Here is a 24728-nt window from a genome sequence, read left to right as displayed (position 1 = left end):
TTTTTATCTTAAATAAAAAAATTAATTGGCAGAGACATGATTTTTTCAATAAGTTTATCTGGGTGACCTGCATAGGTAGGTAGGAAGTATGTCATGCAAAACAAATGCAAAATTATTTGACTAGTGGAAATGTATCCAAATGTATGTCTCTGACTACAGACACCATTGTTATGAAGAGACTAACACCTCCTTTAACATTTTTTTTTTTAACTTTTTTTTTAAGTTTAACTTTTTACTGAAGCTTTTGTATTTGTCATCTCGTTGTGCAGAGGCCCTGGATTGTGCAAAATTGTCAAAATCTACTGGAGTGGCTGATGTTCCATATGTGACACTGTAAAGGAATGCCCAGTGCCATACGCGCTGCTTTGGTCTGTGCTACCTGTAACCTCTCTTGATTATGTTCTTTATGGCAGATTAGCTAAACCTGTGTTGTTAAATTAGATCCATTATAATGCTTTGAAAATACTAACTTCTGGTACATTTTGCAGCTAAGCCTTTCTTTACTTAAAGTATTTTCATCGCTTGGCTGGTTTGGTGGTAAAGGCCATCACAGAGCACTGGAATTGGTAGCTTTCCATAGTCCACCATTGCTGGTGTAGGTACCAGAACAGGAGGATCCTGCTCTCTGCCTGCTCCACAAGCAGACAGGTCCTACTCTTTATGGAATTGTCTGTCCTGGATAAAAGGGGATATTTAATCTTCAAATCTGAAGAAGACCAGTAGTTGTTCTATATTTGGCTTAAAAAACACAATAAAAATTAGTAGAGGCTTATTTAGTATTTTTCATACAAAATCATTATTTATGTTGCTGCTTCTTGATTGCTATGCTTTATTTAGATGGTAACTTAAATATCAAGTTATGTGTCTGAGATAATACCACTGGAAATAAAGTGAAACATAAGTAAAAGAAAACAACATTTAATCATTCAACTATGAAGATTACAGCCATTGCATGCATAGTAACACACCAACACACAAGTTATCACTATCAAAAGTTAAGAATACAATCAACACTCCTTAATTAGTGGTGCAATACTTCCTTAAAGTATGCAAAGAAAAACGTAATTTCTGCATGACATCAGATTACAGCCCTGTGTGGAGAAATATAACAATCTCATGTCAAAAGTCTGTTGAATAATGACACGGTCCTGTGAAAACTGATGCAGTCTTCAGTTCATTTTCTACTACTGTCCTTAGCTCAGATGTTTCTTCATTCTACCACAAGGAGTCACCAAAGCCACAGTTTCAAAACCTACACATCAGGGTCTTTAAGGTAACTCAACTTCCCCCCCTTATGAATACAATCATGCAATCATGGTTAATAAAAAAAAAAAAGAGAGACATCGTCCAGACTGGTAGAAGGAGGCTGTTACATGACCTCCTATTACTGTGGCACTTTTAGTGTACTTGACCTTTCCATTCTTTGCAAATTTTCTTTTTTAAATACAGTAGATTTTTAGCATATTGGAAAGAAAATGACTTCCGCTAATCAGTCACATTTTATGGCAATCTATGTAACTATAAGTCTAAAATCAATGATAATAATAATAATAATAATAATAATAATAATAATAATAATAATAATAATAATAATAATAATAATAATAACAACAATAAAAAATGAATAAAATAACACACTTGAATTCTATTTTAAAAATGATGCAGCAGAACACATTGTTTTTGTAAAGCCTGTCCTTGGGTTGAGCTACTTTTTGCTAATTGTATTGTTCAAATACAAAATTTTGTTTAACAACGACATTGTTTTGGTTTTGATGATGAATATACATCTACAAAAAGCAGTTATGCACTCTTCTGAGAAATAAAAAGATAAAATAAATTCATACATTTTATCAAAATACACTACAAAAGATAGAAAAATAGTTCTACAGTTATAGTTGGCAGCTGACTGGCTGGGCTCAGAGGAGGTGGTGGTGGTGGTGGTGGTGGTGGTGGCTCCCTTGGATTCACATTATGGAGCAGCCCCTCTTGCCAGTGCGAGGGTCTCCCTGCACACAAATAGTAACGATACCATTCAAAACACTGTTTGAGGCATTAAAAAGGTATACAAAACCTTGCTTATGCAGTAAAACAAACTCTTAACATCTCAATCAACACTCAGTTTATTTATCAATATGTCAATATGTATTCCTTTGAACCTCAAACCTTGTTTGCAGCCTGGTTTCAAACCAAACCTAGCTGTGAAGTGAAAATGCAGGTCCTCCCATTCATTTTAATGAAGGTAAGAAAAAGAGACAAGAAAGTTGAAACACACTCAACCTTTTGAAGAAACATGGCCTTATGTCATGTTACGTTGGCCAAGTACATAATCCTGCGATCAAACTAACAGCTTGAATAATGTAAGGATCCACTGTGGTTTCAGTTTGGCTTTGTGTGTCCGTTTTAACACATCAGTGGATGATAACGATCACAATAGGACCGGCATGCTTCACTCTGGCAGAGCCATGACCACAGATCATAAGCAGAGTAGAACGGGTCAGTAACGGAATTATTTAGCATGCTTACATGCTAGATGGAACACGATGGACATTTCTTTGTGGAGCATTGCTTTGTGGAGCAATGGAAGAAGCTGGCCTGGTCTGATGAATCACGTTTTCATTTACATCATGTGGATGTCCGGGTGTATGCGTCGCTTACCTGGGGAACACATGGCACCAGGATGCACTATGGGAATAAGGCAAGCTGGCGGAGGCAGTGTGATGCTTTGGGCAATGTTCTGCTGGGAAATCTTGGGGCCTACCATCCATGTGGATGTTAGTTTGACACGTACCACCTACCTGAGCATTTTTGCAGACCACGTACAGCCTTTCATGGAAACTGTACTCCCTGATGGCTGTGGCCTCTTTCAGCAGGATAATGCTCCGTGCCACAAAGCAAAAATGGTTCAGGAATGGTTTGAAGAGCATAACAACGAGTTTGAGGTGTTGACTTGGCCTCTAAATTCCCCAGATCTCAGTCCAATCGAGCATCTGTGGGATGTGCTGGACAAACAAGTCCGATCCATGGAGGCCCAACCTCGCAACTTACAGGACTTAAAGGACCTGCTTCTACATCTTGGTGCCAGATACCACAGCGTACCCTCAGGGGTCTAGTGGAGTCAATGCCTCGATGGGTCAGGGATGTTTTGGGAGCAAAAGGGGGACCAACACAATATTAGGCAGGTGGTCATAATGTTATGCCTGATCCATGTAAGCTTGTCCAGAGTTGGAGGGGGGTGCATAGTCCATGATTGCCAGCAGTTTTGCCAGCATCCTGTCCTCTGCGACCTCCTTCAGGGTGACAAGCTTAGAGCCAACAACAGATTCTACTTTTTTGATGAGTTTTTTTAGTCTGTTGGCGTCCTTAGCTTTGATGCCAGCACCCCCGGGGTCTGTTTCACAAAGCAGGTTCAACAAACTCTGAGTCTAACCCTGAACTCTGAGTTGATCTACTCTGAGATAGGAAACTCTGAGTTTTCGGTTCCAGAACAGCAGATTTGAGTTAGTTTGATCAACTCGGAGTAGTTTAACCTGGAGTTAAACACGTGCACCACAAGTATAAAAAGACAGCATCAATGGAGCCCTGATTCGACGAGTCACCATGGCAATGGGGAAGAGGAGGGCTACGTTTTTCACCCCACTGAAATTGGAAATATTAATGTGCTCATACGGTGAGTTTGAGCACGTTTTTAGAAGGAAGTGTAACACCGCTGCAGCAGCAAAAGAGAGGGAGACAGCGTGGGAGAACATTGGTGCTCGGGTCAATGTGTAAGTTTAAATGTAGTCCTTTGCAATCACAATAATATTACAGGGGGAAACTGCTTGAGTGGTAGCCTATTAATTTATTTCATTTAGGGGCAATCCCGCGGGGAAGAAGCGCACTTGGCAGCAGTTTAAGATGAAACATAAAAACATTGTTCAAACAGGTAAGACCTCGGCATAATCTCATGGGGGTACCTCATTTTGATCATGTTTTACATTGTAAAGTAAATATTTAGTGGCTGTTTGACTTTACAGTTGTTTTATCCCCAACATAATGCTGTTTTCACACACATAAATGTCTTCTCATCTATATCATGTTCTGTTAAATAGTTAAGCCTATTTAAACTAACACAGACTTCTACTCAGCCAACAGAAAGAAAGCAGATGCCCGTATAACGGGTGGTGGCCCAGCACCGCCACCTCTAACGGAGGCAGAGGAGCTGAAAATGATAAAGATGGTAGTAGCCGTTTCAGGGCGAGGCACACTTTTCTGACCGCTCTGCATACAGTTGCCTTGCTCAAGTGCTCTGCATCTCCGACGTTGTATAAAAAACTCCCATTTGCAAAAAAACGCAGCGCAACACACAATATCTGCTGGGATGTGAGAGCACGACTTCGGTTGGTAATGTTGGAAATGTAAGGACGGATTAGGTTGTGTATGTAAATGATGGACTGTGACGTGAAACGGTACCGCTCAAAAAGATAATTGTCTGGAAATGCAAGAACATCTGTGCGCGGTCTGATAATCATCTCCTGACGAATATTTAATTCTCTGCGCAGTAATGCTGCACCTTCATCCACGGGATCATTATCAAAAGGACATGCCATGGTAGTGAAAATAGTCGCCACCTAATATAACTTCTAATGTAGGCCTACTGACTGATTGTTGCAATGATCAATGAGAACTATACTACGCCAAAACTCGCCTGCTGACTGAATGAATGAGGAAATCAAATACCGTGTGTGGCTGAAAGAGGGCGGAGACAGAGAGAAACTCGAGGTTTGTTTAGAAAAACCTGGTCCCGACCAGGTTAGGTACACAGAATATGTTATCATGGTAACTGACCGAGAGCTTAAGTTACCTCTCTCTGTGAAACAGGCTAGAGTTACCCCTCTTTCTCTGGTTTGAGTTACCTCCCTTTGTGAAACGGAAAACTCAGAGTTTCCCTCATTTCAGGGTTAACAGACTCAGAGTTTTCATTAAACCTGCTTTGTGAAACGGACCCCAGGACACCACAGCGAAGACAGACTGAGAAAACATCTGGAGCATCCGGTTGCAGACATTATAGAACCTGAGCCTCCTCGGTAAGTACAGCAGGCTCAGGCCCATCTTGTAGACTGCCTCTGTGTTTATAGACCACTCCAGTTTATTGCCCAGTGCAACACCCAAGTATTCATATGATTCCACAATGTCAACATCTGTCCCACCGATGCAGACTGGAGAGGGCGGGGGCTTGTTCCTTGATCCAATACCGCGCAATTTAGAAACAGCTCCCCGCTGACAACTACTGTTTTTAAAGTCATGAAGAAGAAGTTGATTTTGTGTAAGTCTGGCAGAGCTGGCCACATGTCAGCTATTTTGCAATATTCTACTCTGGGTAATCCCACCAGTAAAAAAGTTACATGTTCAGTAGGGGTGGGAATCTCTTGGCACCTCACGATTCGATTCCGATTCAGAGGTCAACGATTCGATTCTAAATCGATTCTCGATGCATCTCGATGCAAGTTTTTTATGTACATTTTCATGCACGATTTAAAAAAAATAAATAAATAAAATCTGAGTTTGCTAATCACTTCCTACTTTTTTCTCACAGTGTGACTACTTGGTACTTCTCACAATTTGCTACAGCTGACTGACCTCACGCTGAGTTCGGGCTGGATTTCAACATACTGTGTGGGCTGTTTGACAGTTTACAGTTTTCACATCGACTTGGAATCAGCTTAATAACGATGTATGCGGCTGGGAACGATGGCTTTAAGTAACCATTTGAACGCACGGCGGAATGACAGAAATACCCGATAGTTAGTTACAGGTGTCACAAGTTAACCTGGACGCTGCACACTCAACGCCACAGCTAACAGCCAACAGCTAACAGCTATCAGCCAACAGCTATCAGCCAACAGCTATCAGCCAACAGCTATCAGCCAACAGCTATCAGCCAACAGCTATCAGCCAACAGCTATCAGCCAACAGCTATCAGCCAACAGCTATCAGCTATCAGCCAACAGCCTACAGCCAACAGCCTACAGCCAACAGCCAACAGCTAACAGCGGTCTCCACACTGCTCTCGAGCCGCTCGGCATAAACAAATGCCTCAGACGTTCCACCCATGAGTTGTTTGTGAGTACAAACATTCATGACCCATCCCATGTTTTTTGTTGTGTGCACGCCGTGAACTGTCCGGGCGCTGCACCTCCGCACTTCTGAGTTTCGCCTCTTGCGTTCCGTCAACATTACGTTGTCAATTAACATGTAGAAAATCGATTTTTGACATTTGTGAATCGATTCAGAATCATCCACGTCCGAATCGCGATTCATCTAAGAACCGATTATTTTTCCCACCCCTAATGTTCAGGATACAAGGCTGTAATTTAGAGGGGTGGCACAACTGTTGATAATTTCAACACCAGCAACCTTAAAGCATTTGAAGGTACATCACACGAAAGAGCACAACAAACTGTTCTCCCAAACTACAGTTAGGGAACACATTTTATCTAAGCGGAAAAGAAGTGCAGGCAAACAGCTCTACTTCTGACATTTGGACCACCGACCTGTCCTCCGTGTCTTCGCTGAGTCTGAGACACACTGGGTGGACACAGTATCGCCACTAATATTTGCCTTTCAAAGTGTGGTGCTGGCCGCAAGCAAACAAGTTCAGGTCCAGTTCTGATGCTCACGTGTCATTGTTGGTGCTTTTGGTGGTGGACAGAGGTCAGCATGGGCACCCTGACTGGTCTGCAGCTCTGCAGCCCCATACGCAACAAACTACAATGCACTGTGTATTCTGACAACTTTCTATCAGAACCAGCATTAACTTCTACTACTACTGACAGCTAGAATGACAACGGACTTAAGTGTTGTTAACTGCTGCAAATGGAGAATTCTTTGAAAGTAAACTTTGATGAACAAAATTAAAGTAACAAAAGTAAAAAAAATTATTTCTAACCTTGGTAATGTCTGTACTATATTTTTTATTCATTTAGCATGTCAGTGTGAGTTTTCATGGAAAACCCCAAACTTTTGAGCAGTGGCGGTATGCATTTGTAAACACTTAGTAGTCCCAGTTAGATTTGTCTGTACTGAGCTGACAGTGAGGCTGGTAGTCTCACCTGCTGGTGGTACAGATCTTCCTCAGTGGCCTCCACTCCACTATCATCTTCTTCCTCAGCCTCTTCTTCTACTGCTGTCTTGTATGTAGTGGTTCTCTTTGCCACCTCCTACACCCCCACACACAAAAATAATCAACAGGTACCAACACAGAACTGGCTGAAACACCGCTTTTTGGCCAGAACAAAAACATTTGGCAAAATAACACACATGTAGGTATGGACAGGTCAGAATACAGAGACTCAGTGACAGTCAGGGATGAAGAGTGTGTGTGTGTGTGTGCGTGTTCACCTCTGCCTGAGGGTTGATCAGCACCACATGCACATCCTCCCCTGAAGCCCAGGAGGACTGGTTCTTCCACACCAGGTCAGTTGGAGGTTTGGAGCTCACACCAGCATCAGACGCCCAAATCTGTACACAGTACACACAGACACACAAGTTATTGTCATATTCAACACAGTATCAAAATTAAGTGAACCCCTGTCTTATAAATGTGTCTAAATGTCCAACTGAAATTCAACTGCACGGTGTTCCTTCTGCCACCTTTGGAAAAAAAAAAAAGGCAAGAAAAACCTAAATAGAAAATTTTAGATATTATGTTTTTAGTATTATGTTTTCATCCCGTCTTTACATTATTCAATCTGAATGATGTTCATTCTTGATGCAGACAGAATACAGGTGTGAATGGCAATCTGCCAGTTTGATTTTAATTCTTAGGTGTTGATTCAAAACAATTCTCAATTCAAAATTGATAATGGACTGAACTGAATAGAAAGGAGGGCACAATTTTCAGTTACTAGCTTAGGTAAACTGTGTGCTGAACCATTCACTGTGGTCCTAAATCTGCTAAAATACAATATGAAACACAAAAGTTAACAGCAATAAATAATGAATTACCCAATTTGAAATCATGCATGCCTGTATGTGAATACAAAAGTAAGAGGCTGCGCTGTGTAGGGCTGGGTATCACCAGGTACCTCACGATACGATACCATCACGATATTTTGCCCACGATAACGATAATATCACGATACAGCGATTCTGCGATAATCGATATATTGCAAGAAATTTCATCCACGATACATCACGATATCTGTCACTGAAAAAATTTAGAATTTATTGACTGCACTGAATCCATTTCACAGGAATTACAAACATTGTCAATCAATTTCACATGAATGACAGCCAAGTAAACAAAGAGTATATTGCACAGTTTCTCTTCTTAACACACACACACACACACACACACACACACTGACTACAACTATCATTAAATATCTATATGTGTGGGTTTCAGAGCTACCTAAACCATTTTTTAAATTTTATTTGGTTGTATACCTATGTTTGAATAAAGATAAAGCTGTCCTCCGAAGAGGGGTGGTGGTGGTGGGCCAAAAAAATAAAAAAATAAATAAATCTTTTTTTATTTTTTAAAATTTTTTAATATCGATATTTGGCACCAGTGTATCGATAAGGTACCTCAAGATGAAATATCACGATATATTGTAGTATCGATATTTTGGCACACCCTTGGTGCTGTGTTATAAACATTTCGAATATACATTTTTGACATTTGTTAATAGGTTTGAATCATAAAAGACTCAGATTTACAGGTATCCATCTCCACAAAAAAAAATGTAATTTTCATTGTTCAATTATGTAGACCTGTTTCAGTCTCTAGTTTACTGTTCCACTGTGCGGGGCTGGTTTGGGATTTCTTTGGTTTGGAATTCTGTTGTACTGAAAAGAGGTGCCGTACCGTGACTTTCTGGCCAACCTTCAGGACATATTTGGGTGTGAACTTGTAGGTGGCTGTAGAATTTCCAATCGTCTTAATTATCTCATAACCCACCATGGCCTGGTCCTGAGAGAGACACAATCAATCAAAAAGGTTATAGACACGATCTCCAAATAGAACATTTTTATCTGCAGCTCCACATTAACATCTAGTAACTCAAACATTTTAAAATCTAACAAACAAGGAGCTCACCTCATCCCCACCGTTGTGGAGGCAGATGAACTTGCCATCGGTGTCGATCTCGTCAATGCTGATAGGTCCTGTGGCCGAGGCAGAGTGAGCAATGGACACTGAGCTGCTGGCTTCCTGCTCCTCCACATCAACACGCTTCCTCTTTCCCTGAGTGGTCTGCACACTACGGCTGCTAGACGAGGCTCGAGACACCGTGACACGAGATGAAGGACTGGGAGACAACTTCAGTCTGGGGGAGGGGAACAACACAGAGTTAGTCCAGATCACTTAAAGGTCAGCAGGAGTGTAACCCATTAACATCATTGCAAACTTCTGTTTTGCCACCTTTCTTCTTCTCCCTCCAGGAGTTTGCGGTAGGCGTTGATCTCCATGTCCAGAGCCAGTTTAACATCCAGTAACTGTTCATACTCATTCAGCTGTTGCTGCATCTTGGCCTGGATCTCAGCCAACTCACGGTCTTTATCTGCCAGCAGTTTGCGACACATGTCTTTCTCTTGAGCCAAGGCTGCCTCCAGCTCCATTATACGATCACGCCAACCACGAGTCTGAATATAAATAAGGAGATTAGTGTCTAAGGTGGAAATGGCACACAGGTCAAACAGCAAGCCGACAATTGATCATGTTTAACTTGAAAAGCTTTGCTAATAGCTTTAATAAAATCATGGTAAGATTGAAAATTAGAACCAGTGTAAAGCATATCTGAGGAAGACACTGAGGGTGTTGCATTTGTTTGCTTAAGTTGCCTCAAAATTTAAAATTATATGAAACATGTCGGTTTTGAGTAGAGCTGCTGTGCTGTGAGAAATATCCTCTGGAAACAACTGTTCAAAAAGGCATAAACATGTAAACCTTTAAAGTACTGACTTTTACTAATAAAGGTTTTGCAGAAACAGAATAGGCATTAGTGGGAGCAGTTCCTCTGCTCTCCTCAACATAGACAAGGCTGGAAGAGCCCACATAAGGTTAAAAAGCATTGATAAGCGGCTAATGTTGAAGCTAATGTTACCATTTTTAAAAGTGTAGCTTTAATCTAGCCCCAAGGCATGTTTAATACTGTGTTTTGGTCCCAGCTTACCCTTAGAAAAGGGAATTCAAAGGACAGTTTTCACAGTCAGCCAGAGTGAGGAAAGAATGAGGCAGATAAAAACAATGTTTAGAGTGTTGCTGTTGATTGACAAAATGCATAATGTAATTTCAAGAGACTCACAAGGATTTGCCAGTCATCCCTGCTTTTGAATATTTGTTTTGTATTTGGGTGAAGGCATGGGGAATTAATTTGGCACTATGATAGGCTGAGCTCTACTTTTGGTTTTTGGCAGGCTGTATGCTTATTGGCATATTACTTCTGCCTCTTCCTATTAAACAAATATACCACTGTATAGTTGGTCAAATTCACAAGGCATCACCAGTGCCTTTGTGTAGTTGTAGAGTGACAAAACATACTAGTGTCACTGATGTCAAAGTGCACACCTGCTATGCAAACTGTGTACCTGCTGGCAGGTCTGCTAATCTCATAAAGTCAGTATTTATGATTCATTTGGACTTTTCTGTTTGGGCCAGTACGACAGACCCAGGTAAATGGAGTCAGCTTTAACTCCAACAAACCTTTTTTGAAGCGGAAACATCGTGATACCTCCACCTGAGATGATTTTTATTTAAAAAGGCTGAGCTGCTCGATATACTCAAAATGTCTTACAGTGCCATTATCTGCGAAACAGACTGTCAGATGGATGGCTGGCAACGGAGAGTGTCTGCTGGAGCTTGGACACTTACTCCAAGTACATTCATGGCCATTTGTAAAAGTTTCAGTGTGATAACCATGTTGTAGCTGAGCTACGCCTTGGAGGGGCTGAGAGGCTCTCCACAGTATGTCTGTCTGACTGTTTGTGGTCAAGTATCGGCACAAACATAGGTTTAGCCTTGCTGTTTATTCTGTTAACCTCACCATTATTACTCATCAGCCCTGAATATCTTGTTAGACTCTGAATAAAGCAGAGTTAGTTACCAGTGTGTCATGTGTTTTGATTACTGCCAAAGAGATCTTTAGTTTAGCATGTTGCTGCCACTCTGTTGTCTCTTCTCAGCAAATGGCTCAGATAGAGACACAACCTGAAGCTACAGACCACTTCCTGATTTTAACTAGAGCTGTTCCAAACAATTTTTTTTCAAATTATTAATCTAGTGATTATTTTTTCGATTAGTCGACTAATCTAATGATTAATTTAACGTTACATGACCAAACTGGTCAACTGTCGTTGGTAACTTGCGAAGGAAAAAATACCGCAGTTGTAGGCGGAGCAGCGTCTGTCCCCCCGCCTGTCCTACCAACCCGTAGTCTCATTTCTGCCCGAAAAACAGCGTCTGTCACCGGCAAAAACCTTTAACTCACTCAAGTGGTTGTGTTGATAGAAATCACCGTGATGGTCAGCCCTCCCGACCGTGAACTTTCCCCCAGAAAACAGCCTCCGTCCCCGCAAGTGACAGATTCACGCAGCGACCTGTTTACTGATGGTGATTATGTAATAATGTAATTTAGGTTGTCGATTACGTCGACGCCTTGTCCCAGCCCTAATTTTAACCATATGTTTTTCACTCTCCTTCAGTTACAGATATTGTGATTGATTGTAGATCATTTCTTATGATATAATGCTTGGCACATAAATCGCCTTTGCTGTGATATATCTTTATTATAGAAAGAACATAATTAGGGCTGGTGCGATGCATCAATGTAATGGATCACATAAATGCGACAATTTAAATAAGTTGTGTGGATGCGGAGGATGTAAGCAGAACAATTGCCATGCTCAAGCACTTGAAGCGGAGGTATCTAGGGGCAGATAGATTCCCATTGGATGAATCAAGCTGCTGCAGGATTTGGATAAATGCCTCAGGTTGGTGTGGCGGAGTGGGAGTCACTCCATGGTATGTGCTTGTGATGTGTTGGGAACCCCCACTGATCAGTTTAGAAAAAGACGAAGCTGCTATGTTGTGTGCTGCTGACATGCTGGTCGTTCTAGTGATATTTTGTCCACAACAATTAAAAATTGATAAAAAAAAAAAAAAAAAAAGTTGTTCGGTGCAGCCTTATGTCGTGAGTTCAGGCATGATTCACGCCCCTGTTCACAGTATTGAGATAGATATGTTTTTGCCAAATATGCATGTTCAGGAAACCCATTCAAATTCTGTCATAAAACAACAGCTTAATGAGTAAAATAAAATGTCAACCTCCTTCTGCAGTCCTGCCAGTTGGCCAGTAAGGCTTTCGATCCTCAGGGTGGACTCCTTAAGCTCCTCTCGAGCCATGTTGGCTGATGCTCCATTCATCTCAGACAACCGACGCAGGTCCTCCAGCTAGAGACAAACAAATTGTTAGTTCTAGAGTCAGCAACATCGACACTGTGTCTTTCTCATCACACTCTGAAAGAGGAACTGAGCAGCGTCAGTCGCTTCCTGACACTCAGGAAGTTAGTAAAGAGCTGGTAGGTTTGCTTTCTTTGCATGCATCACCTGCAGTTTCACAGATCATAGATTTCTTGCACACTACATATGCAGATGTTTTAACCCGTTTTGTCAAAATACTAAGAAAGCACTGAACTGTATTTTCACGTTTAACTCAAATTGTTTTATGTTGTTAGTACTACAAGTGGTTTGACCTACTATGTTTTCCTGATTTTAATTTTCTGCCAAATAATCTCCTTTTTCTTTTGTTTGTTCTTTTTCCTTTTCTGATGGATTACATAAAAGTGTGTGGTGCAAATGTGTGCTCCAAAAGGTGATGTCCAAATAGTCCAAAAAACTCTACTGTTAGTGAAAACAGCAGAACAGAAAACTACTTTTTTCTTTTTTAAATGCCTGAAATCTTAAGTTCACACATGCAGTCATTTAAGTGATAATATAACCAAAAACAAAATATTTTAAAAGTCTACTACTTCATATCTTGTCAGTCATTTACATGAGTTCCTATCATACCTTCTACTGGCCCTTTCCTCTTTCAACATGCCTGTGCCCTCCTACCCAAAGTCAGCTCCATAAAGAAATGGGTCTCCAGTTTGGTATGGAAGAATTTGATTGAGCCCCATCCAGTGTTTCTCCTAGGATAGTTTGTAGCAGTGGTGTGTCATATGTTCAAAACAATGTTTTTGTATATTTGCAATGTGCACTTTAAACTACCTAAGGCGTGTGATGAGCCAGTCCAATATCCACTTTGTAGGGCACCAACTACATTAATGCCTGATTGGGACACCGATAATAATGCTGCAGCTCTGCTAACGAACATTCCATCACCCTGACCGCTAACTAAGCTGCTCCTGCCATCACTTGGAAGGCAAATTATATTTTTCTTGAAATTATAGACAGCATCCTCTTCGCTTATAAACCTTACTGCCAAGTGTGTAAAAGTGCAAAATAAGGTTATCATATTGTGTCATCTGATTGCAAGTGTGTTAATTAACCTAGACATATATATAAATAATTTCCCTGTCTGGGATTATTAAAGTAATTCTATCTATCTGAAGTGTCCATGGTACTCTATATGATTTTGCGCTCATATAGACCTACTATTAGAAATAAAAAGAAGCCCTCTCAACTCCTCTTCTCCCATCTCTCCCCATCATGCTGCTCCTACTTCCCCCCCCTCCTCTCCTCTAAAAAATATACGAAAAAAATGAATACAATTCAGCAGTCGAGGTGTGCTGCTGCTAGGTGCATATAGGGGAAACACCGGACCATCCAAAATGTTTGAGATTGTGTGTGACTGTGATTAAGATGTCATCATCCAACATCCATGTTGGGCCTCCCTAATCCAATATTGGTTGAATGGGACCAAACCCCTGCAGCCAGCTTTAAACAATTGATTAAGTGTCCAACCAAACTCCTATAACAGCAAGTACAGACAGAAGCTTTTCCTTTCAGTCAATGCTTTCACATTGAATGGATTATAAAGAGTACTAACTGAATATGTATTGAGACAGTGTGCATGCAGACAATGTGTGAGTTCATACTTTGGTCATGTAGGTGCTCTCCATGTTGTCTTTGTACATCTTGATCTGCTCCTCATTCTGAGCCCTCATGTCAGCCAGGGCCTCTGTCAGTTTATACTCGTACTCCTGTTTCCTTCCAGAGTCCACCTCCACCAGTCGGGACTCATGTCGCTCTCGAGCCTCCTTCACTTCCTGAAAGTCATCACACATTTAATTTTTCCTAGTTTACTTTATTATCTGTTGTGATGGCTGGAGAACTTGGAAGCACATAACTGTATATACTTTGTGAACACACTGATTTTTTTTGAAAAAAAACAGGGAAGAATGATCAAATTCTGCATTATTACAATTGAGCCATGTACATGTATATCAGTGCCAGAGTCTCCGCTACTCAGACTTAATACGATGTCAAATTCTCACCTCTTGGTGCATGCTCTTGCGGAAGTTCATTTCCTCAGTCAGACTCTGGCAGCGGTTTTCCAAGTCTACACGAAGGAGCATCTCATCAGCAAGGTGTTTCTTTGCCTGAGCAAGACCTGTATCCAGCTGACAACAAACAAACAACAGGCAGGGCTTTAAAAAATGCCTAAATAAACAGAAAAGTGTTCAATTTTGGGTCCAGACAACAAAAATAGGAATAGGAAAAAAGGATTCAGAATAAAAGCAGATAATATTCACTTATATATTGCGTGTTTGTTTTGAGGCATCATTGAACTCTCAGTCACTCCACTAATGTTTAATGGAACAGGTTCTTGGAAAAGAAAATATTTCAAGCTTCAATTTCATGTTGGTACAATGCCCTACCTCCTGCAGTTGTTCTTGCAGGTCGACCAGTGTGGCCTCAAGGCTTCTCTTCTCAGACAGCGCAGTAGCCAGCATGGCCTCCTTAGAGTTCAGCTGAGCCTCCAAGTCCTTAAGCCTCGCCTGGGCTCCGGCTGCTTCAGAATCCTTCTTATTGTAGCTGAAATGTAGAGAGCAAGGCATGGTGAGTGCATGTGGATGACCTGCAGTCGCCGATGATATAAGGGACTGCAGGTTAGTGTGAATACCTGAAGACTACAGACAAGGTACATGCATTGCTCCTGAATAGCTTCATATGGATTTGACATATGCAAGACCTAAATCCAAACCTGATGAAGCAGGCAGAGTGACAAAGGAGTGGATGTTCAATGACCACACTATAGTGCAGTATCATTAATAGAGAGCAGGCTGACTATGCTTCTATGCGTTTAGAAAAGCATAATGAATAGTGTCCGACCGATAGGGATTTTTTGCCCGGATAACGATGGTCAATATTAGAATATTAGGGGGGGTGCAATCACCGATAGCCGATATGCAACCAATAGTGAGTTTTTGAGCTGGAATGAAAACAGGCCTTGGATTGTGCATAGATTTTGCACCGATATGATTATGCAATAGTACAGTCACAGTGACAGTAGTACAGACAGATGCTTTCTTAAACCGACTAGTGCATTGCCCGTAGGAAGCATGTATTTCTATAGAAAAGTGGGAGGTTAAGTAGCTTTTTCATGGATGGCCAAATGAGGCTGTGTTTGAAGGTGGGACGTCAGGGATATAATTGGCTGTTTTTGACTACTTTTGATTATATCATTATATTTCACCTTAAAAACTATTTACCTTGCCTTACTTGGTGTAATTATTTTTAGCACAACCTCACATGTGTGACTGTACAGTTATTTTTTCATTTTAAAGGTACTATATTAACACTATGGACCTAAAGTAACAAAATAACAGAAAATCAGAGTAGAAAAAGTTAGTTTTTTTACTGTGAAAACCACAAATATGTTTAATGAACCAATTGCATTAGTTATAATGCAAATATAAATTGTTGTTTACTAAATTGCGTGCTTTTGTCATTGTCACTTTTTTTTCTAGCGGTGCAACATTTCACCGATACGATAGAACCCCCAATAGAAATTGGGCCGTTCTATCGGACCCCGATATATCGGTGGCCGATAAACGGTCGGTCACTAATAATGAACATTCATATGTTGACAGTTTGACCACATTTGTCATGACTAGAGTTTCAATGACATGAGATTTTAACATTTTGATAACCATCTCAGAAAATATTATGGTTTCACTAGACATGGTATTACACAATTATTATTATCAGCGGTTACAAAGACCCTTATATAAATAAGAATACAAAGGTTAAAAAGGTTAACAAGCAAATGGTGTAGTGACCGTCCATTTTCATAGTACAGTATACGAGGGGTGGGCGGTGTCCTGGTCCGGTCACCATTGTCATATTTGGCCAAAACATGGACTTTGTAATAGTCAGTGTTTTAACATATCGATTTTAATAATAGAGCTGTCATGATTCTCCAAATCCTCGATTTGATATCCAGTTTTCATGATTTGATTCAACTCTTGATCATTTTCAGTTTTTTCCCTTTTAGCACAGATAGCTATGCCATATCTATACTAGTCTAGGATACTTGGTTGTATGCCATGACAACTCATTTCATTTTTAAATTCTTATTTCAAAAGATGGTCTACATGGTGTAATGAGTGAAATAATCTCCATTATTTGTGTGCAATATACCACACTAAGGCCTCACAGTTACAATATACATGTAACAATAAGTTTTTCCACCAGTTAACTGTATTTAACTAAACAGAAGTAGAGAAGTCATAGAGGGTACCTGCTCTCTAGTGGCTCATTTTTGTAACTGCAATGTGCAGATATATGTAAACACGTATAAGCCTCAACTGCAAACATTCTAAATGTAATGGAAATCAGGTAGATTGACAATGATTATTACAAATAACGGTCATTAAAATGACTACTTTGAAGATTATTGACAAATATAAATGCCACGTATTTCACTAACATGTTGCACACCTGAGCCTGTTGTTAAGTCAACAGTTATACAGTTTCAATGGGTTTGTGACTAAAGTAGTTGTTGGAGGAGTTCTGTCGAAACAGACATCAATTGGTTTCTCGTGGTGGGCCTCAGGGTTACGATGAGCGGGTGGGACTGCTGCTAAAGTGGACAAACTATGCAAGGAATGTACTGTGGTATGTCTGCTTTCTCACATTTTACTGAGAAAAATGCTGGGAGGCACAACCACTGGCGGACATGGCTCACTCTCAGGAACACCCAACTAACTTACCGTGAACTAACTTCTGGCACCACTGGTAGAACCGGTGTTTCCAGCTTAGTGGCCAATCAGTTTAGTGTGAATAACCAAAAACACAATGGAGTGTAAAGTTATGTTTCACATGTAGCTAGGGATGTCCCGATCAGGTTTTTTTTACCCCGATCCCGATCTGAGTCTTTCAATATTGAGTATCTGCCGATACCGAGTCCCGATCCGATACTCAGCCTTAACTAATATTTTCCTGGATAATACAGCTGCATTTAGAAACAAAGTACCTGCATCCAAGCTGTTCCTTAGGTTTTTTTTTATTTTGTTGAAATAAAGTATAAACTTTCATATGGCTCTTTCTTATTCTACACATGCTATTCCAACATTGGCCTCCACCGTCCTTGTGTTAGCAGGTGAGTGTGTGATGCTGCACTGTGACAGCAGACCCTCGTGTGCAGCCAGCTGAAGTGTGTGAGACGCAGCTCACACTTGGTACCTCCATATCATCCACTGCATTTTATAAATTCTTTACGTTGTCACGTAAAATGATGTGGACGTGTTGCTCGTCTATTTCACACGCGGCCAGCATCTCCTCGATTGCCTGTTTTACATGCTCTGCTGTATGAGACACACCAAACTAGTGCGCATACCGGCACGTTGTAACTCAAAAGTGGAGTCAGGTGACGAAGAAAACCCTGATTATCTCCCACGAACATGAGCTATTTATCCAGAGCGATTCATTTAATTACGCTCTCTGTAATATTTGTGGCCATGTCGCTGTCTCGAGGATATTTCTCTTTCCTTTTGAAAGTATCCGCAAGTGTTTTTTTGCTTCGGTGTCTTTGCATGTATTGCTTGAGTGAACTCGTATTCTTTGAGAGTTAGTTTTTTATAAGCTGTATCAACTGAGTAGTATTAAATGCAGCTCCACGAAACAGTCGTATTGCAGATGTAACATGTCGCCGTTGGACTGCTTTCGCTTTCTAATTTAAATCTAATCTAAAGTTATTTCCACACTGCAGACACTTTATCAACAGATTTGCCAGAGTAACGTTACGTGCGCATCTGCGTTCTGCCACAAATTGTGCTCCGATATAAAAAAAATAAAAAATAAAAAATCGGGCTTGGGTCCACTTTCAATATTGCCGATGCCGATCAGCGGAAAAATGCCAAGATCGGCCCCGATCCTACAGATCGGGACATCCCTACATGTAGCAACTCAATTTGGCTTTGTGCACCAGTTGAAAACACCTTTTTTCATGCTGTTGCAGACAGACAATCAGCATGCTACACTGCAAATATTTCTATGTCAAAGGCATGGCCCGCAGATCAGATACAGAATAGGACAAGTCAGTTGTTGGCATATTGGCAGCATGGCTAAATGCTACAGTGGGAAAAATGGACTCTGTGTAATGTTATGTTTCACCTGTGTATCAGTTTAAAAACCAACTGTAATAATATGCCTTGCATTCTGGTTGTTCATTATTATTAGTAGTAGTATACAGTTGATGTGGACAAACAATCACTGTAGGACTAGCATGCCAGTAAAAGACCAAAATAGCAGCTTCTTCTCTGCTGGTTAATGACGGTTGGCAAACTGCTTTTAGGAGCATGACTGCCACCTTCTGGATCGGTAGTTGTTCACACAAACTGGCCATGGAATGACACTCCCACACTGAATTAAATTATGGTGTAGTTGTTTTGCAGTACTCGTTTCATATTACATAATTTCTTCCTTTTTTACTGTTCTTTTTTATTTCTCACGTTTTTTTTATGTTTTAGTCTCTCGTGTTTTTAGACTCTGTACTTTTCACTTTATTTTATTGTTTAAGTCTGTCAGTTTTTAATCTCCAGTGTTTCCTCGTGGGGGCCTGCCAGACTGAGAGTTGTCTCTGGTCTGCTGCTGGGGGTGCTGTCCCATGGACGGTTCCGCCCGGGTGGGTAGAGGGCTCTGCACCCTAGTGCGGGGCCTCCTGTCTGCCTGGGGCGGGGTGTTCTCTGTGGCGGCGCTCCCTGCGGCCTTGGACCGAGATCTCGCTCAGTGTGGTTGGCCCCCCGAAAGGTAACTTCTTCCAGCCTCAGGTCTCACTGCCTGGCCATGTCTCTTCAGTGACAGCTAATGTATGTGTGGATGTGAGTGTGTGGGTCTGTGTGTCTGCGTGTGTATGTGTGAGTATGTGTATGAGTGTGTTTGTGCTTGTGAATGTCTCTGTGCATGTCTGTGGGGGTGGGAGGGTTGGGTTCTTTTGACTTTCTTCTCTTGATTTTATTTGCCGTTTCTTTCTTTTTTATTTCCTGTTGGTGTTCTTTATCTCTGCAAGGCACTTTGCACTACTTTTATGTGTGAAAAGCACCATACAAATAAAGATTGATTGATTGATCAGTGCTAATCACTTTATCATTTTGTGTGCTTTGCTTTGTAGAAACCGTATCCACATGGTGGTGCAAAATGGTCGACTTCATGGAAGAGGACCCGCTTCCTCTGAACATATGAAAAGGTCATTCTAAGATAACGAAAACACAATGATTCTTAGTTTCAGATTATTGTATAATTAAAACATTAGCATATTCTATTTTTGTTAAAAGAACATTTGATTTCTGCCCCAAACTGGATACACTGGAGCTTTAGAAATTGACATAAACCGGACTAATGGGTCATGTCAACTGGCCAGCTGTCACTACCACCTGTTTTACTGTCAGAGAGCTTGACACAGTACTTTCTCTGTTCGCCAACGCACAACAGCTCCACACCTCACTGCTCAGACTGATTAGCACTTGTGTGTACTACATGTTTCTGGGATGCAGTTTACTCTTCATAGAGTTCTTATGCTACATTTATTTAGCAATGACTGTGGAGCTCTGCAACAGACCGTGTAAAGCGGCAAAAAAATTGTGTTATGAGTTTGTCACACCATAGAAACATGTATCACTGACCAATGAGCCAAATTTGAAAGATTAAAAAAAAAAGCTAGGTATATAAAATTAGGTCTCAAAATCATGGAAAAACAAGCACTTCTTTCTGCTGTGAAACGCTGGGGGTGTGTCAGTTAGAGGCGCTGGGACCACGCCCATGCGGCGCGGGGGGGGGGACACGTCATGTTAATGACGTCGGTGTCTCCCCAGGTGTTCCCCTTGTCTATCTAAACCCGCGGACAATTTATAATCATATGGATGCTGTTATAATGTGTAGTGATTGAGATCCTGACCCACCAAACATCCTGGAAAGTGACGGAGTGAAGTTTTTCGCGCTAAATTACATAATTATACATAATCACCATCAGTAAAGAGGACGCCATCTGACTGTCACTCACGGGACGGAGGCTGTTTTCTGGGGGAAAGTTCCCTGAAGTCTCGGTCAGGAGGGCTGGCGGTCGCGGTGATTTATTTTCGTCAAACACTCGGTGAGTTAAACACTCTTGTGACAAGCGTGGCAAACGGTGTTTTCTGAGCAGAAATGTGAGGGAGAGTCGATAGGACAGACAGGAGGACAGACAGGAGGACAGGCGGAGGACGGACAGGAGGACAGACGCTTCTCCACATACAGCTGTGGTATTTGTTTTCCTCATATAAGTTGCCAAAGACAGTTACAGTTACTACGTTACTTTTGTTCGGTCCTGTAACGTTGCTTTGTGGGACATTTCTCTGTATTTAGTTGAGTGAAGGACCTGTGCAGTTATCAGACTGTCAGACCGACACGCCCTCGCTCCGCGCCTCCGGATTATTCGTTCACACTGGGACGGCTCACCAATAATGCGACCCCGATACTACCGCCACATACCGCCGGTGGGACCCGCTGTCAGCGGGACGGAGAGGGTTGGCTGCGGTGGCCACATTATGCCGGTGGCACTCGCTGTCAGTGGGACGGGGAGGGTCAGCGGGGGCCACATAAGGCCGGTGGCACTCACTGTCGGCGGGAGGAGAGGATACAAGCCGGGGACGGAGAGGGTCGTTTCGTGAGGGTCCCAGTGACCAGCGTCAACGGACTCTGCAGAAATCCAGACATTACCTGGTGATAGCTGCTGAAACTATCAGGGGTAAAGTGGACACTGCAGAGAGGGGTGTTGGTGGTGATGTTTAACTCCCCACAGTAACGTTAGCTCCTCTTGACAAAATCGATCTACAGTTTCCTTACGTTGTCATCCGAAGGAAACTTAAATAAGCTAACAGCGCCGTCACCCTGCACACTGTGGCATCCAGGAAAGATGCAGAGCGATGTGGAGGAGACATGACTGGTTAGCTGACTGGTTAGCTAGCTGCAAACTATTGTAAGCAATGCTATCCGAGACTGGAGAGCGAGTGGGAGAACCGCTGAAGCTGACGCGCTGAACGCATTTATACCACTTCCGCAGCAGGGCCGGGTTTATGCAAATCATAGGGCCGCGTTGCGTAACGCGGCCATGATTTGCATGATTTCTGACCCGCCCATTAAATCCTGAACACAGAAATGTTGAAAAACAGTTTGTGAGCCTAGCTCCAAAATTAAATTCTACATGGCCGAATTGCTTTTACACGTTTTAAGTAAACACATTTATGACCTGTTTAATGTGTTTAGAAGAAAATGGCTGATTTTGCTTTACACGGACTTTAAGACCATTCTGTGGGATTTTAGATGTTGGGGAGAGCAAAGTTGTTTTCAGCTGGTTTGGTTTTACACCCAGCTAAACAAAACAAAAATGAAAGAAAGCAAAGAAAACATGCAGCAGCTGTCGGTGCCAACTTGAGGCATCTCAACACCCACTGCTTTGTGTTCATTATGATAACACACAGTCACATTTGTCTGAAAACATTTTAAACAATCAACTGCACACTTGATCGCTTAAACAGTTGTGAGTAACAATTGCTGCCTTCAAGTTCCCTCGGATATGAGGATACACACATTCATATTTCGTGTGTGGGCGTTGTGCAAACAAAAAGGGCTACAAACCCAAATTTCAATAAATACAATCTGGATATCAAAATCATGTCATTAACGTGTGTCTGACATATTTCCTCTTTCAAATGTAATTCTGTGTAAAACTTCTATCATAGCAAGAAACACAATACTCCAATAACTATTTCTGCCATTTTTCCAACGAACTACCAAAATCAGTTAGACCATGAAGGGATCATGTCACCTTCAATGACCGCTTAATGTTACTTCTGCGTTGTCTGCCAGTGTAGCTACGGTTTAATCACTCGCAATAATTTGCGTTTTTTCTAACCTATACGATTATTTATTCAACAAAAGACATTTGAGTTTGCATTTTTAAGGCCGATTTCACTATCACTCTTTCAACAACACAGACAATGGTGGGCGGTAATGGCCACTGTCAATCAATTCAAAATTTAGTTAATTAATCTTCCGTTTTAAAAGTGTGTGTAGATTGTTATTTGTAGCAGTGTTTCAACGAACTAAGAAAGTGAAAGAACGTTTTTAATGGGCCGGTTTAAGTGACGCTTTCACCACACAAGAAAACGTAACCGTAACCCCAACCGGACCTGCGTGCGTAATGTTGCAAAAATGGCTCGAAAATCAAAGTCAGCACAAAGTCTACAGCGACTCGTTAAGAGTTCATGGTCGTATTAGACTGCGTTACACGCTATAATTCTTAAACGCTTACTTTTGTTGAAGCTGCTCATGGTCGGATTTGATCTTTCCAAGCTCAATCTGCAGCCAGGCCCGCTCCTTTGAGGAATCATCCAAACACCTTCTGGCATCGGCTAGCTCAGTCTCATACAGGGCTTTCAGCCCGGTTATCTCCCGGGTCCTCACTTCTTCTTTCTCGTCAATTTGCAGGTGTAGTATGTCGTTTTCAGACTCTAAACTGCGGACTTTGTCGATGTAAACGGCCAGGCGGTCGTTGAGATCCCTGAGCTGTTGTTTCTCCTGCAGCCTGGATATCCTAGTCGGGCTCAACGGTGTGCCGCCGCCGCCGCACGTGCTTCTTTGGCCGGTCGGAGTTGCAGTCGCGGTCGCCATTGTGAGAGAGAAGCTAAATAACCCTTATGAAAGACAGTAAACACACCAAACCCAGATAGTGCTTGCGCAGATCCAATGACGGAGAGTTTAGTGCTCAGCAAGAACCACCACCTCCTAAAACTATGCTGGAACTATACCCTGTCGTTCCCTTGCCGAATGAAAGAGGGGTTTGGCTTCCTAATATGGCGGCTCATTGAAAAACTGTACGTTGTCTACCAATAGCCAATGGCGTAGCTCGACGCTGTGCGTTCTTTCAAATTCCACATTTGGTTACACTTGTTAGCGCAACCAACGTATGCCGAATAACTTCCGAGCAGGCGGAGTTGATTTCCATCCCGCCATCTATAATTTGGTTTTCATTGGCTTGGTTCATTTTTTGAATCTTGGCGTCCCGGCGTCAAATACAAGCGCTCCCTGACTTTTCAGATAAGAACTCAGCATAGAAGCATTTCATTGTATCACATTCACATCCGATAATATCTGTTACTTTGTAGGCTGGAAAACAGTGAGCTTGGAGGAAAAGATGAAGACATTTGGTCACTATTTACCCTCCTCACATATTTCAAGAAAATCAATAGCACAAAAATGATAACATCGACCAAATTACTTATTTGTTATTGAGTTATTTTGTAGTGTTGCCCTGCTCACTCTGAGGGATACGTGCGGGGCCGAAACAGCGGCTACAGAAAAATATGATAGTCTGTATCCTGCTCCTACATTGTGGTGCTTGTTACGTGTACTGCTTTACCTGCGTCTTTAATTGCTCCACATGGACAATTAAAATAAACTGAACTGAGTAAGGACCTTTTTCTTCGGTTTGAAGGCAACAAGATTGACGTTTCTTAAATTACTTTTAATCAAGGGGATTTCCTCATACAAAAGAAGAGATTGTTTGAACTTTCCATCATTAAACCCTAATTATATTATAAAAACAATAAGTAAAAATGTAATAGCACTGGATAATACCAGTGTATTATTTTTAATTAATTCAATTAATTTAATTTAATTAATTCTTTTAGTATTTCTTTCTAATACTCTATGGCATTATCCTTGATATGACCATTTTAGATAATAACAATGTAACGTACATAATAATGATAATAACAATAATCATAATAATAATAATACATTTTAAATAAATGGCACCTTTGATGACACTCAAGTTTACCATAGAACATCAGAGACAAAAAGAAATGTGGGTAAAGGGGTTAAAAAAATAAAGGGGTTTGACAGTTAAAAAAGATATTATTCATTACTTCAGTACATAGCAAAATCTAGCTTGCTGCAGATCCATCACCCCTCAGTGGTCAACCTGGCATGGATGTTCCACAGCAAGACAGTCAACACGGAGCCATGTAGGCATGTGTCAGTCCTTACTTTAAAAGGGAGTGGCTCACTGCAAGCCATTGACATGAAGACATTAGTCAACACTGATGTGGAACCACGGCAAAATTCAACTTATTATTGTGCATTCAAAGTGTTTATACACTAAATTATTACCTATTCTATACTTGTGCACAGATTTAAAGGACTTCTGTGACACTCAATTTCTGAGTGTAACATGTCTGGTAATGGCACTAACACCTACATCACTTGT

At 41.3% G+C, this 24728-nt stretch overlaps 1 protein-coding gene across 1 annotated transcript; it reads right to left on the bottom strand.

Annotated features, from left to right (window-relative positions):
* Nucleotides 1-902: 902 nt before the first annotated feature.
* On the bottom strand, nt 903-23131 carry lmnb1 (lamin B1). The gene is made up of 11 exons (XM_030436434.1): nt 22773-23131; nt 14860-15016; nt 14476-14601; nt 14077-14247; nt 12302-12427; nt 9401-9621; nt 9077-9305; nt 8846-8950; nt 7378-7497; nt 7089-7196; nt 903-2006 (listed from the first exon to the last, which is right to left on the bottom strand). The coding sequence occupies exons 1-11, from the start codon at nt 23129-23131 to the stop codon at nt 1965-1967; spliced, it is 1764 nt and encodes a 587-aa protein (XP_030292294.1). The 3' UTR covers nt 903-1964.
* Nucleotides 23132-24728: the final 1597 nt, after the last annotated feature.

This window comes from Sparus aurata, chromosome 12 (genome assembly GCF_900880675.1).
Source record: "Sparus aurata chromosome 12, fSpaAur1.1, whole genome shotgun sequence".
NCBI lineage: Eukaryota > Metazoa > Chordata > Actinopteri > Spariformes > Sparidae > Sparus > Sparus aurata.
The sequence above is the reverse complement of the archived record's forward strand: the minus strand, read 5'-3'. Positions and strand labels throughout refer to the sequence as shown.